At 33.1% G+C, this 16,301-nt stretch overlaps 1 protein-coding gene across 7 annotated transcripts in view; it reads right to left on the bottom strand.

Moving 5' to 3' along the window:
* Positions 1-16,301, bottom strand: part of CBLB (Cbl proto-oncogene B) — a 210,630-nt gene that overhangs the window by 43,700 nt on the left and 150,629 nt on the right. For all 7 annotated transcript variants that reach the window (XM_081301461.1, XM_081301460.1, XM_081301455.1 and 4 more), the window contains 3 exons: positions 11,397-11,582; positions 9,398-9,763; positions 1,476-1,570 (listed from right to left, as the gene is read on the bottom strand). In XM_081301461.1, coding sequence (XP_081157587.1) covers positions 1,476-1,570; positions 9,398-9,763; positions 11,397-11,582 — 647 coding nt within the window. The remainder of the gene's footprint in view (positions 1-1,475; positions 1,571-9,397; positions 9,764-11,396; positions 11,583-16,301) is intronic.

Genomic DNA, 16,301 nt, shown 5'->3' on the forward strand with positions numbered 1-16,301 from the left:
AATTGTGTCATTCCTCATGACTCTGGACATGACTGTACCCTCTAGGAAACATCTTTGACTTACACAGCCTTCAAAATCTCTGAAACTAACAAGTTGCATTACTTCATTTAGTGACGAATTTTCTCTAGTGATTTCATATACTTAATTTTATTTTCTAAAGTAGAATGTAAATTTCTTGGGGGCTGAAATTAAGCTTATCCTTCTTTTCCTATATGTAGTGGGAGTTCAGTGACTACAGAGTAAGGAGCTAAGAAGCTAAGATTTTCAATTAGAAATGAGGGCTTCAGAAGACAAAATTAATATCAATCAATCAACAATTGAGAATTCTCCAGGGAAGAATTGGAGAATACAGACAAGGGTTTGGACTTCAAAACTTTATTATATTTTTAAAATTAGAAAACAAAATAGCAGAACATATGATGAAATGTACAGAACTAAACAAAAGAGTACAAATCAGTCTTAATCATTAAACAGAAGTAGTCACAGCAGTTTTCATCAAGAAATAGAGCTTGAGACAAGGACATTAAGGATGAAGTTTCTAAAAAGATAGAGAATAAGAGGGAACAAATAGAAAACTCATGAAACCAGAAAAAAAAATCATACAGACATAATTACAGGGCAAATGTTAGGAATTGCTGGAAAAGTTTTTAGTTGGATAAAATTCTGTTGCATCTTACATATCAGAAGAATATATGGATAGCTTGAGAGAAATGAGGGAGAAGCAGTGGTGGTTCTGAAGTGGGAAAGAGATCTGATATAAGCAGAATTAAATGACATTAGCTACAGTGAACAGAGCAGGAGAAAGAGAGCTAGATGCTTGACTTTAACCTGGGGTCATATCACTCAAATCACTCAAGTGTTAAGTGTACCTCTATATCTCCGTTTCAAATGAGACACCCAGATTAACTCATTTTCTAGCTTTAAATCCACTGATGCTAATTCTGTGACCACATGAGATGATCAGATAGAAGGCTCTTTCAGAGTCCAGCCAGACAAAGGCAGGAATAGGAAGATTAGTTGAATACAAAAAACTCCAAAAGAATAATCAGCAGGACTTAGGGAATGAATGGATTTGAGAAACAGGGAACTTGGAGGAAATGGAGACTATTTTCTGATGTCAAACTGTAGAATAGGGATAAAATGTGATGCCTCTGAGGAAGAGAGAGAAACTGAAAGACAGCTCCCTATACTGCCCTACCCTCTTCTTGAATACAGGATATACTTAGCTTTCTGGCCCCATTTTCCTATGCACAATCTCAAGAGATTAGATAAACTTTAGAAGATGAGACTCAGTTGCCAGCTTAGAAATGGGAAGAATCTTGATTTCTGGTACTTGAGTTTATAACTGTAACTGGATTATTTTTCCATTATTGATTCCTATTTGTTGTGTCATTTCTGCTTGAGAACCTCAAAAACCACAATTATCCTGTCTTTATATGTATGGACAAATGATCTCCAAATTAAATAAAACTCACTTTATGCTAGGGAGAAGGGTAGTAACTGGAGGAGGAGGAGAAAGCCGAGGTGGAACATCATATTCTTCACTTCCAAGGTGACCATTGGAAAAGACCTGAAAAGAAATCAGATGGTTTCAACTACTGAAGGAATTTAAAACAAGAGTATATCTTAGAATTTAGGAAGATTTATATCATGTCCAATTTTTTTAAACTTATGAAATATAATAGGGTATTTAGATATACTAATAGTGTAATCAGTAGCATCACAGTGATGTTTTACCACTACCCAAAGCAGTAGCAGGTTAGATTTAAAGAAAGAGAGAAAAAGAGAAAAAAAATGACTCTTAAGCATAATTGAGAGGGACTATTATGTGATTTTCAGTTTGTGAGTACAAGCCACGATTGTTAACTTGCTCATGGCTTCCATGGAGAGCCAGGAAGTCATTACTCGAGTTAGAAAATTCTGATTTCCAGGTTTCTCCTGTACACATTACAGGAAGTGTCAGAACAACTGCTCTTTGTTACTCTGACAACTTGAAATCAGGAGAAAATAATTTGGCAAAGACATTATCACAAGAAAAGATTAAATATATTTTAAGATTTGAAAGTAATAACTATATTTTTATCATGTATCTCTTTTGTAAACTCTTATTACTTCATATAAAAAAGGCAGACTAATGGTGGGGCAAAAAGGATATAATATAACTTGAACAGTTAAAGGTAATTCAATCGAGGATCTAGACTTAACTTTTTCCTCTGTCCTACTTCTAAAATAGTGTTGAAGCTTTAAAATTCAAAATTGAAAAATCCATACTCTTACCTATCAACTAAAAATAAGAAAGAAAACAAGTTAAATGAACACATTTTAAATTAATCAGTGTTTGCATTTCAAAAACTATAAAACCTAACGTTATAGCATAGCATTAAAGTTTTTCACTCTAAAAACCAGGCCCCAGTCTTTAGTTCCTATTTCTGTTTTCTGAAATCTCCCTCATTAGATATATCAGTATATACTATACTGATAGCATGACAAAATATTTCAATTTAAATAATGTGATTTTATCATGAATGTTTTGACTATATGCCAAATAACAGAACATGGCAAAGTTTTCTGAAGTTTAATAGAAGAAATTTTCTAACAGATATTAATCATTACATAGTTCAATGAGATCCTTTACCATAAAAAATGCCTTTTAACTGATAAATACATATATCAAATCACAAATACTCAATATAATAATGGGCTTTTGAAGTCATTCTTAATTGGAGCTCTTTGCAAGCTTCCAGAGTAAATATAATGCTAAGATTTCTACAATCAAATCTCTTTGCTTCTGTCACAAATACATTTAAAATGAATCCTGGAAAATTAAATGTGGATTGTACATGCAATAATCTGTACTTTCAGAACAAAGTATCTAACATGTATATACATAATAAAATTTCAGTCACAATCAAATAAAAAGAACATAGGAAAATGATAGTTTGTGATATTAGAGCTAATTTAACAATAAACCAATCATAATTTTATAATCAAAACACTGAGAACATACCTGAAACAAAATCTAATACATTCAATCATCTATTGATATTAAAAATGCTTTCATTGTGTGCATTATGTAAATGACAGAATAAATGTATTAATCAGAGCTTGCAAAATATTTTTATGTATTCCCATTAAATTTCATAAAGAGAACTCAAACAGGCAGTGAAGTGTATCAATGATAGAACCACAAAGTACAGTTAATGAAGTAACTCTTTCTTTGTGAAGGCAATAAATTGAGTAAATTAATTTTGTGAAATAATCAGTTAATATACTTTAAAGTGCAAATAGCACATTCATTTAATTACTTTAAAGACACTGTTATTGATATACAGTGACTAAAAAATTTCTCTTGACTCTGAAATGTTACAATGCTTTTTCTGAAACATTCATTTAGTGCTTGGCATCTAATGATATTTTGCTTATTCTTTATATATTTATGTTTTTATGGCCAAGAATTCACACTACACTGAAAAAAGACTCTTAAATTTATTTTACAGCACATTTCTTTAGGTGCTTTACACAGAGTAGGGATTAAATGAACACTGACTAGATTGGCTTAACTGACCTTATTAATAGAAGAACTAACCAATGAAATGGCTTTCCTCTGGTGCAGCTAGAAGATCACTGAATTACTGAAACACTCTTGGAAAATCTATGTAATTTGTTTAATGGCTCATCTTCCTATAAATTCCTTCTAAAATATGCACCAAATTCCTCCTAATCAATAAACCGAGATTACATAAAGGTCTGAGTGTATAGTAGTAAAGTGAAGTTCATATTTCCATTCATCTAAAGTGATCACACACATTTTTTGATAGTGGTTGGAGAGCAAAATGTAGCACTACATCATTCTGAAATCCATGACCCCACCTCATTCATCTCATTAAATCAGGCATAGCTACCACTACCTGAGGGAGGTGTAGTACATCACAAGTTCCTGGAGTTAAACATAAATATTTTACATGCTTTAGAATTCTGAAAAACTGTTTGCTAATAGTAAATAAACAAACAATCATTTATCAAATCTGCACAGTAATGGTATCACAAGGAAACGTCATTGCCTCAGCTAAGGAAATATCCTTTGTCTGCCTTCTTAGCGTACTGTCCCAAATATACCAAAATTCCACTGGAAATACTAATGACTTAAATGCTTGGCATTCATAATACTGATCCTATCATTCTTCTGCCAAAACAACTTTAAAAGCTCTTTCCTACCTACAGAATTAAGATGACTTCATGTAGAATTCAAGACCTCCACGATTCAACCTATATAGCCATAGTTTTGTATCACCTGCCTCTTCTCTGTATGCCCTATGCTCCACATAAATCCACCTCATATCACTACACATATTTTTCCACCTCTGTGTAGTCCTTCCTGTCATGCCTACAAAAAAAAAAGCTCCAGTCTTTAAATGTCCATAGCCAGTGACCCTCTTGAATGTAGCTTTCTTTATTTCTCTTTCTATGCTGCCTTTCTGAATTTCATGTTTCCTTTTATGGATACTTCCCATATGCCTTACCACTTCACTTAATCACATACCTGTTTTGTCCTCACTAGAATATGCTTCATTCATCTTTGTATTCCCCATAGTGTTTGGAACATCCTAAGTACCTAAATAGCTGAATCAAGTTGAAGGAATAAGAATACATTACTGAAAGCTTAGGTTTGTAGAAGAACTACAGTCTAGGGCAATAATATATTATAAATCTATATTATCCTACATTCATATTTTTCATGTTTCTAGGTATCATATAATCCTAATTTTGACATTCAAAATGTTTTTTTATGACACAGATACTGTCCAAAACAGAAGGTTAAAACATTTGGGACCCTGAAGATAAGTGTAATCAGAGGACTTATATTTTGAAAGATGGCATTTGACATTTACAGATAAGTTAAAGGTCATTCATTAACACATGCCTCTTCATCAAAAGTACAAAAAGCCACAATCTCAAAAGGGAGTGATCATATGATGCACTTATCTGGGCAACATCTTCAAAAGATTATTATACATAAGGTTGGTCATCTTTAGAACAATGTCACTATAAGTAACATGACAAGATAAAGATGTTTTTTTATCACATAAGATACAGCAGTATCCTTAATCTCTTAAGGGAACAAACAATGATAGCTGGGGACAATGTTAACATTTAGAAGTAATAGATAAATTTCAAGTTTTTATCATATTTTAAAATATTTTAGTTCCAATATTTTCACCTTAGGTTAAGTAAAAACAACAACAATAACACGCAACATTTAGCTAACAGGGAGTTTATTAAGAAACAGGTTTATAATGTGGCTAGGATCTGAAAATTGCAGAGAATGGAAATATTGCTACAGGAAAGGAACTCTTACCATAAAACAAGATAAATAAACCTAACAACTCTAAGCTTGTAGATTTGTGTTAAAATTAAAGTATTAACTTAGTTAGCTTTTCATAATGCTAGGTGAGAGAGGGAAAAAAAAGAGAGTGAATGAACATTATGGAAAATTCTTACACTTCATTTGGAGTATGAATTAGAAGTTTCTTTTCTTTTTTTTTAAAAATCTTTTGTATTGTTTTCCTCAAAGTTCTCTATAATTAGCAAGTAGAGTAATTAGAATTTAATTTATTCTAACTCTCCTTACCATTTATCTTGTAAAAGTGGATGCAAATTAAAAAGGCCAGTAGCTCTAGTGGACAATGGGAGCCAGCACACAGACAGCAGATAATGGTATGTGTGTACCAGGGGGAGCTTGCCCACACATAGGTTATAGTTTCAAAATTCCCCTGGTATGATTCCATATGTACATTTATCTTTTATTTACCCTTTTATGACCAATCTAAGATTTCTTATCTTTAAAATGGAAGGTGATATTTGAAGTATTATCCCTAAAGAAAACAACTAAGCCTCAAATAATAACAATGGCAATTTTACTATTTGTCCCCAAAAGTGTATTTGCTGACATTTAAAGCAATTAATGGGTTATGTGAAGATAATAATTCAGCCTTCAAATATCTAAATCTCCACACCTTTGTCCCTCTGATAAAATAAAACAAAATAAACAAAACCTCACAAACTGTGCACTAGGTATGAAGAGCCCTTTTCATTAAAATTAGTAGTCTCTTTAAAAAACAAAATTATCCTCATTTCTTTTCATCTGTCTACTTTTCTTATTATCTGTGATCTGCATGTTTAAAACTAATATTCTTATAAAGATAAATAGATAACTATATTTTAAACTTTATTTGCCATCCTCTGAAGGCCAGAGCCAGCAAGATACATTAAAAACCTGTTTGTGATCCTGTGTATTCTGAACATCTTCTTCCAATTCCCTCATCCTCTGTCCTTCAGCTATCCACCTCCTACTCTAGCAGATATCTAGGCTTCTGCCTCTATCATTAGTTTAAATACTGTAATAATGGTAACCAAATTATTGAGTCCTTCCCCAGTATGCATTCAAAACCATGCTAAATAGAGGGGAAAACATACAATGATTTTGGAGGAGGAGGAGGAGGAGGAGGAGAGAAGTAGGAGGAGGAGAAGGAAGAGAAGGAGGAGAGGGAGGAGAAGGAGGAGAAGGAGGAGAAGAAAGAGAAGAAGGAGGAGAAGGAGGAGGAGAAGGAGGAGAAGGAGGAGGAGAGGAGGAGGAGAAGGAAGAAGAAACTATTTTGAACGAAAATGTCAGCTGTTACAACTTATTCTGATATCCTACATCTGGCTGTTATTTTCAGTTTTATTCCTGAATTCCCAGGTATGAGGAATTAGGTATTTGGAGGCTAACTAGTCTCCAAGATACCACATGCTACTATTATTCCACTTTATAAAGCGATTAAAATAAATAGGGTTGGGGGCGGGTAAAGATGAAGTAAGTTGCTCATAACCTCAGCGCCAGCAAATGTTAGAGCAGGAAGTGAAACACATCTGGTTTCGGAGCCTGGTAAGAGATTCCAACCCAGGATCACAGAAACTGAGAGCCACAAGATCCTGGATTAACTCAGTCTTGGGTCAGTTGTTACTTAAAGTCAGCCTGTGTGTCTCCCAAAAAAGAAATAAGAAGAGGAATTCAGTCTTTTCTACTTTATGTAAGTTATGATATTCCCTATGGGCTAATAAAAGTGGAACCACCTTTCCCTCATAAAGATAATAAAAGAGGAGATATGTTCTGTTTTATAGCAATTAATGCATTAACTATATATATATAAATCCTTCTTAATAATCTACATTAGAAGTCAACCAATAAGTTCAAAATTAGGTATCTTAGAAGTCTAATTTGGTTGGAAACACCAATTTCAGTGGTAACCTAAATTTAAGTTTCAGGATATAAACACTACAGTACTAATACATACAATATATGAGATTGCATCTTAAGGAATCTTAATGAGGGTAATTTGGATTAAACTAAAGATTAAAAATCCAGTTCTGAGTGAGAGAGAAATTTTGCATTTCACTCAATGTTCTCTGGTATAATATCTACATCAATGATCAGAAGATGAAAATTTAGAAAATCGCTGAAAGAAATCTTTATAAGTGAAATCACCATTTTATCTTTCATACCTATAGTTAATAAAATAAATTTCATATTTGTAATCTGCGAAATTGCACTCCAATTTTTGAAACTATAACATCTCATAAAATATTAACAGCCAGTATTGTAGGGCTTACAAGGGCAGCTTTATATTAGCATTAAAACAATATAACATATTTTCTGAAAGAACCCTGAAACAAGAGGTCTTCAATGAATTGGCTATGATAATTATTATATTTTAAGTGTTTCTGAAGTCCACTCAGAAAATACCTTATAACATGCTGCTGAAGTATAACCAGTTTATTCACATTAAAGCTTGTTCCAACTCTCTTCTCAAGACAAGTGTGATCATGTATGAATGAACAGAGGCTAAAGCAGAAAATTTTTTTTAAATAACAGCAAGTACCTCCAGCTAGGACTCTTAAGTGAAGAAATTTTTTTGAGTATAGGTTCTCTATATTCAAAGAGGGTTATCAAATTGCTTTTCTGAGTGCTTTCTTTTAACACTTGCATTACATTTATGTGACCTCCAGGAAACCTTTAGAAATGTTCATATTCTTAGTAGGGAATGCCAGTACCAAGCTGAGTCACTGGCAGAGGCACAGGAAACCACCACTACTCCATTCCTTTTGTTTAGAATGTGCACCTGAGAGTTTTGATTCTTCCTATCCTGGCTGCCCTAGAATACCACTGATATAGTGTTATAAGCAGTTTGCATTATCACTGTACCAACACACACACACACAACCCCAAAGAACTGAATACATGTCATATCTCACACTTGTTCCTTGTTTCCTGAATATAAGATGAACTCACCAATGATGAATTCATCAACTTTAAAAAATTACTTTAAAGATTATGTAAAAATGTGGATGTGTAACCGATGTGATTCTGCAATCTGTATATGGGGTAAAATTGGGGGTTCATAACCCACTTCAATCTAATGTATGAAATATGATATGTCAAGAGCTTTGTAATGTTGTGAACAACCAATAAAAAATAAATAAATAAATTAATTACTTTAAAGAAAGATAACATACCCTAAAACAACCATTTTCAATTAAGGGAGATAGGGTCACTTTAATATTATACATTTCAAAAGAGGCAAATCTTCTTCCAGTGGACACAGATGGCAATGATCAGATCTTAGAGCCAAAATATAATGGAAGTAAATAAAAGTATTCATTACAGTTCAGGTTCACCAAGGGACTATGAAGAAATCTATACTCTTGACTTCTGTTGCTGCCCCTTCAGGTCTCTGAACAATTAAATTCTTTCCTGTACATATAAATGATAGTGTAAAGATACCTTAAGATACTCAAGAGAAAACTCAACAAGTGTGAGAAACCCTTTCAGTTTTATGGGGAAACAGCTTATTTTTGTAAGTGAACTGGGTTTCATAATTTTGTTATGTGAAAAGTTCATTTTACCCAGCTGCCTAAAGTGTAATGTTCTATATAACAACAAATGCTAATGGCTGATTTATAATGCATGTATATAAAATTGTATAATTTTTTTTAACTTTGAAAGAATAGGGAGAGTTTAAAAAAATACAATTGAGTGCTGAGTGTACCACCACCAAGTTATTAATGGGAGAAATTTTGGCAGATGAAATAAGGAAAGGTGAAAAAAATCTCTGGCAAATTGTCTAGCGTTTCCATACTAAAATTAAATCATTACTTAGAACCTTCTTACTGACTTCGTTTAAGTTATAGTTTTAATGAGCTTCTAATTATTTATAACTTGGAGATAATTAAAGACTTGAAAGAAAGTCCACATTAGGAAGGGAAAAAAAAAAAAAAACCTCCCACCTCCTGAAAAACACAACCTAAAGTTCTACTACCACCTGTTGGTAGATGCTTAGCTGCTACGTTGCATATTTCTTACCTTGGCTCCTTCTAAAGGCAAGTCATGGCGTCTGTGTTTCCGCATGAGCACAGGGTCAGAGCCCATTCTACTGTGCCTTCCATTTGTGTGTGAACTTGCTGTGATTCCAGGCTTTGGAGAGCCATCGCCCAGGATCCGACATCCCACCAACTGGTTAGTCCCAAACATATCCCGAGGGCACCAGGCTTCAAGAGGCATTGGCTGGTCCCTGGAAGGCACACCTTCCACATGGTGGAAGTGTCGACTCAGTCTGTTGTCAGGTGGGATAGGGGGAGGCCTTTCAGGTGGAGGAGGAGGAGGATCTCTTAAGGGAGGAGGTGGTGCTGGGAGTGGTTTGTCTTGTTTTCTCACCATGCAAGGAGAAGACTAAAGAGACACAAGAGAAAAAGACAACTAAAAAATTGTGCCACGCAATGAAATGACTTCCAGACTACAATTTTATTGTATTTGTTTTCTAAACTATAAGAAACAATATTAGATAGACATCTAAGTCGTTTCTTTTTGTCATTTGTTAATACAAATTTTAAAAATGGAAAACGTGGGGCTGGGTTTGGGGCTCAGCAGTAGAGTGCTCACCTAGCACATGCAAGGCCCTGGGTTTGATCATTAGCACCACATAAAAATAAATAAACAAATAAAGGTATTTTGTCCAACTACAACTAAAAAATAAATATTAAAAAAATGGAAAACTTACATAAATGCATTTCATTAGAAGTTTTTGAAGAAATGAGAATGTAAATGCAAATGTTATGTTATAGAAAATACAGAAAGATCAAAATCATCATTTTGATTGACATTACAATATCATATCAATAATTCATTTTTTTTGGACATTTCTAGGATTCAGCAGAGACACACAAAGAATCCACAAAATTCATTGAGATTATTTTACCTATTTTGAATTTTTGTTTTCATTATTACAATACAATAGAATTGACATGGCAAATATATTCTGGTTCTTTGCTTAATCAGTTATTATGGGAATAGAAAAATATCACAAATAATAGAGCAGCATTTTTATAGAAGTGCTTGAATTTTTCATGGACTTTTGAAATGGAAAAATAAATCAATCTCATTTTAAATGGAATTACCTATAAACATATTCCGTGTCTTTCATAGAATCTGATTTTTATTTATGTGGTTCATCTAATGAATAGTTTGTGCTTTAATATTAGGAGAGATCAGTAAAACAATAATATTATATGTTTACATAATCCTAAGTCACGTCCTAAATAGGTCTTCATATAAGCTTTAAACCAAATTAACTATAATTCAGGAAAAGCAAATACTGCTAAAATTATTGCACATCCTACTAATTTTGGATTATAAAGCATATTACTAAATGGAATTAGTTTTTAAATCTTACAATTAATAAAGAAAATATGTCCTTAGTATCAAATTTAGAAAAAAAAGAATCCACATAAAACTAAAATAGACAGTAGGTTTAAATTTACAGAGTTAGAATTATGCCTTTAATATTAAACAGTAATGTAATTACTTTGCAAATATTGTAATTTGTTGTAATTAATTCCTCTGGGTATAAAATGTACATATAATTCTCTCTTCTGAATCACCTTGAAACATGGGTGATAATTTATCACACCTTAAGCCCTTATGCAAATATACTCCCATCACATTTTTCTTGTCATGACATTATGAAAATGAGTGTAAAATATCATTTGATAACAGCATGCAAATTATTTTAATGCCTATAATGACCTTTTAAATCCATTTTACAGAATAACTATACTTACAGTGCTATTTATTTTAGCAAATCAGGGGGCTACAGTCGTGTGCTCTCTCTGAATAATTATGTAACTTTTATGGTAATAAAGCAAGGAATATAATTGGCTCACCATAAACAAAATGAGAAGCCCATCAAAGTTGTCCATAAACAATTAAAAACACAAGAAATATGAGTAATGGATTTAAAAGAACCTAAGCAATTAATAATTGTCATACAGAATTGTTATCTCTGTTTCTAATGAAATAGGTTTACCTTTGGTGAACCAGTTGGACTACCACAGGGAGAACGCACCATGCCTTTCTGAATTAGGTCCAGGCGAGGAGGCACTGGTGGCAGGTTGAGATGTGGGATCTGGAGAGGGTCCGAGTGAGGCTTTCTTCTCTGTGCAAGGGGAGAGGATCCTGGTGATGTGACTGGTGAGTTCTGCCTGTCAGTGCACTAGAAAAGAAAATGAGAAAGATGGTGCCATCTCTTCCACATGCAGAGTGTATGCTTTCTGGTTATTAAGGAGAAGTTCTCTTTGAATAAGGTGTCTGCTATTGAGTGTTTCTTAAAATAAACTTTGAATAATGGATGGGGGAGCTCCCATTATCCCTTAAGGTTAATATTGTGAAAGAATAGATTGATAGGTTTCTTCTATGCATTGCCAAGTACCTAGGAAGAAGAGCAGAAGTCTATTGCAATCAGATTCAAAAACTCTTCAAGAAATTGGTCTATATATTGAGGAGATGAAAATACACAATGAACTAATGCTATCATTCTTGGTTATCCAGATTATAAAATCTTCTTAAAACTTCGTACATTCTAAAAGTTTGATGAAATCTAAAAAAAGTCTATATTTCTGCCAAAAGTTGGTAAGATTTTATGCTATTATAAGTTTTCCATTTGTCAGGTGAGAAAAACTGCTATAGCTCAGTGGCAGAGCACTTGCCTAGCACCTGTAAAACCCTGGGTTTGATCACTACCACATAAAAAATAAACAAATAAAATAAAGTCATTCTGTTGATCTACAGCTCTACAAATTTTTTTTTGTTTGTTTTAGATCCAGTAGCAAGGACTTTTTCTATTTTGGAAGAACTGGTTCATCTTTGTGTCTGCCTTAATTCATATCATCAGATTGCTATTTAACATAAAAGCCATTATAGTTAATCAAATAACTATACTAGAATAAACAATGTTCTGTTTTGATAAAATCAGGAGGTTTCCCTTTTAAGACTATGTTACCGACTCTTCGAAGATGTAGGCTTAATTTTGTAATCTACTATATTAATCTTAATATGCTTTGATATTCATCTCCTTCTGAATGCTGTTTTTTATAGTCTTAAGCTTGCTCTTCAGCCATTTTCCTACTAACTTTCTTACTTTTATAAAAGAAGTTAATGTCAATACCTAATCATTTAGTTTGAACTCCAGCAACATTGAGGAAGAGTTAGCTATTCTATCCTTACCTAACTGAGATGGAACAATAGAACTGTGTTTATATCCACATGAAGTTACATTGTGTAAAACTTTTGATTAATGAATTAAAATTTATAATTTATTCACATTTTCGTAGTTTTCACCCAAGGTCCTTTGTCTGCCCCAGCATCACAACTGGAGTTCTACATTAGTTTTAGTCATCATGCCCCCTAAATTTCCTCTTGGCTCTAACAGTTTCTTGACACTCATTTGTCTTGATGAACGAGAGTTTTATGAAGTATTGTTCAGATATTTTATAATGCTCCTTTATTGGGATTTGTCAGATGTTTTAATGATTAGCCTGGGGTTAAAAATTTTTGGGAAGAGGACCACAGAAGGAAAGTGTCATCTTGACCATCTCATATCAAAGGGTCTATAATATGAACATAATCCATCACTGCTGATGTTGACCTTGATTACTTGCCTGATATATAGTTTATCAATAGCAAAACTCAACAGTTTGTCAAAGTGTCAAGTTTCTTTTTCTCTTTCTTCCTATAGTGCTTCCAAGGAAGTCAACAACCAGCTGAAATTTAATTAGTGAGGAATTATGCCTTCCTTTGTATAGGCTTTTAAAAAATAAATGTGAGTGGCTATAAGCTATATATATATATATCCAAAGAAAATGAAATCATTATCAGAGATACCTGCATGCCTATATTTATTGATGCATACTTCATAATAATCACGATACAGAATAAAACAATGTATCTATCAATGTAAGAACAGATCAAGAAAATGTGTACATACATAATGGAATATTATTCAACCATAATAAGGAATAAAATCACATCATTTGTGGCAACATGGATGGAACATTATGTAAATGAAATAAATCAGGCACAAAAAGGAAAACACTGTATATCTCACTTATAGGTAGAAGCTAAAATGTTCACCCCATATAAGGAGACGGTATAGCAGTGGTCACTAGAAGCTCTAGGAAGGGTGTGATAGGAGGAAGGATTGTGAGACTTTAGATAATGGGCAACAAAACACAGTTGACAGGAGGAATTAGTGTGCTATAGCACTGTAGGGCAATTATAGAGTACAATAATTTATTATGTATTTTTAAGTAAGTAGAAGAGCTCCAAGTTTTCAGAAATTATATAATTACAGAAATTATAAATGAGGATATGGAAATGATTTATTAATTATACATTAAAGTACATATATCAAATTACCATATTATACTCCATAAATATACACAAATATTATGTCAATTAAAAAATTTAAAAAGAAAAGTAAAATAAAATAAATCTGAGTGGCTAAGCAGAAGCTTCTTGACCATGCCTCAGATATGCCTGAAAATTGTCATGACATTTGCTAAACTGAAAACTTTCTATCTTTCTCATTTTGTGCAAAATAACTTAAACTAGTTCAATAAAATTAGACTTAATTTTATATGAAATTTTTTTTGTGTGTGTATATGGTGTAAAGGACTGAATCCAGGGATTTGCAGATGTAGGCAAGTGCTCTGCCTCTGAGCGACAACCCTAGCCCTGGCATGACAATTTTAAGAAACTTTTCTTCTTGGTAATTTCATGATTCTTCTTCATCTACCTTTTGGCTCACTGGGGTAAGTATAATTTTTTTCCCATTATTACTAAATTGAAAAAGGAAAAAGCAGAATCTCCATAATCATAAACTGATTTTAAAGCAGCTAGAGATTCTCAATAAAAGGATAATTCTACCCCAAAAGTCACAGGGCCTCACGTGATTACAAATTCAGAACTTCTGGAACAAAATCAATTCTGAAATAATCATAAGCAGAACAGAAAGCATTTATGACTTAAAACTATTTACATCACAGAACTGTAGCACTGCAGATCAAGACCCACTATTTTTTATTATGTATTCTTAGAACTAGCAAAACTGCTCTCTGATTAAAAATACTTTGCTGATCTGGCTACTGTCCTTTAAAAAGAAGAATAAAAGGAAAAGCAATTCACACAGTTCCTAGCTCAAACAATATCCCACCCCCACCACACACACACAGAGGATGTGTATGATTTCATTCATTTAGTGATTTCCAAACATTTTTCAGTGCTAGTTGCATACACTGCAAAGATTGCCAAATAGGATCTATGCTCCTCTAGGCATTTTTTCCTCTGCAAATATTTCCCACTTCCCTCATTACCTAAAAAAGGACACATAATTCTGACAGAGTCAACAGCCCATCACCACCTTTAGAATCTGACTTTAGTCCTAGACTGGATTAATTACTAACTAATGTTTAAGCAGTTAACTATATTCTTAGCTTGTTTAAATAACTGGATAGACTTGATTTGAAATGGGTGAACAGCTTGTTAGATACTGAAAGGGCATAACGAAAATCCTCAGAACACATATCTGAACCAATGTGTGTGGCAAAGTAATAAACTTGAATTTTTGGATAAAGACAAGCAGATTCTCTGCAGCTTTGTAAATATAATTAGAAGCAGAGCTTGCTTAGCACCATTTATATTGTGTTCTGTAGGTGATTATTTACTGTTCTCCTCAGTTGGTTTAGTTAGAAAGAGTTTATGAAAAAAAATATTATTATGTGAAGGAACAACAACTGTTTCATCTTTATTGATTATATAGACTAAATTCCCCATAACATTAATTTTCCTGAGTTCTTCTAAATTATAGTAAAATTTTCACGTAAAAGTAGATAATTTAACTATAACCTTTGGATGGTAATGCATTATTCTTTGCTGAACTTTTTGCTGTTTCTATGAACAATTCTACAATTAGGATAACCAAACCTTTGCAATGATTTATATTGTTGGTAAAATTCAAGTCGTGTGAAAAATCTGAAAACAGGTCAGGCACAGAAGTGCATATCTGTAATCCCAGTGACTCAGCTCAGGAGGCTGAGGCAGGAGGATCCTGAGTTCAAAGCTTGCCTCACCAATTTTGTGAGGCCGTAGCCAATTCAGTGAGACACTGTTTCAAAAATAAAAAAAATAAATAAATAAAATAAAAAGGGCTGAAGATGAGGCTCAGTGATTAAGCAAGCACCCCAGGTACAATCCCCAGAACCAAAAACAAAGTAAAATAAAACAAAACAAACAAACCCAAAACTGAAATAGATAGTAGATGATTTTCATATGAAGGCTCACTTTAATGTACTTGAGTAATCCAAAATTATATTTTTCTTTTTCCTGTTTGAAAGTCTTAGAAGAAAAGACACTGAGCACAATGTCAAACAGCCCAGCCCATATCATTAAGTTTCATGAATATTAAATACTCATTACATCCAAATATATTTGCTTATTTTAAAGAATAAAAAGTTTGCCCTGTTTTCCTCAAGGAGAAACAAAATACACATTTTTCTCCCTTAAACTCCAACACTGTCTCTGTATTTGCATTTTCTTTTTCTTTTTTTTCTTTTTGGCATTTTAAAGGATTTCAGTTGTAGTGTAACAGAATTTCCCCAGCACCTGTAGTCATCAGGTAAAACAAATGACTCTAAAGCTGAGACCTGACAAAGGGATGTGGCCACCCCTTACTCTACCACTTTATATTATTCCCTAAAATGACTCCCTGGACACCTCCCCCCGCCCCCAACCAATTCCTCTAATCTTATTCTTTTACAATTCTAATCTCCATTCTCAGATCACTAGAGCATTTATCATTCTCTGCTTCCCATAAGTGATAATGGAATTGTTTGGGGAAAATAATAATAACCAACAAGCATGGAATCATCTCCTGGCA

The sequence above is a fragment of the Spermophilus citellus genome (assembly GCF_964194105.1).
Source record: "Spermophilus citellus genome assembly, chromosome: 7".
NCBI classification, from domain to species: domain Eukaryota; kingdom Metazoa; phylum Chordata; class Mammalia; order Rodentia; family Sciuridae; genus Spermophilus; species Spermophilus citellus.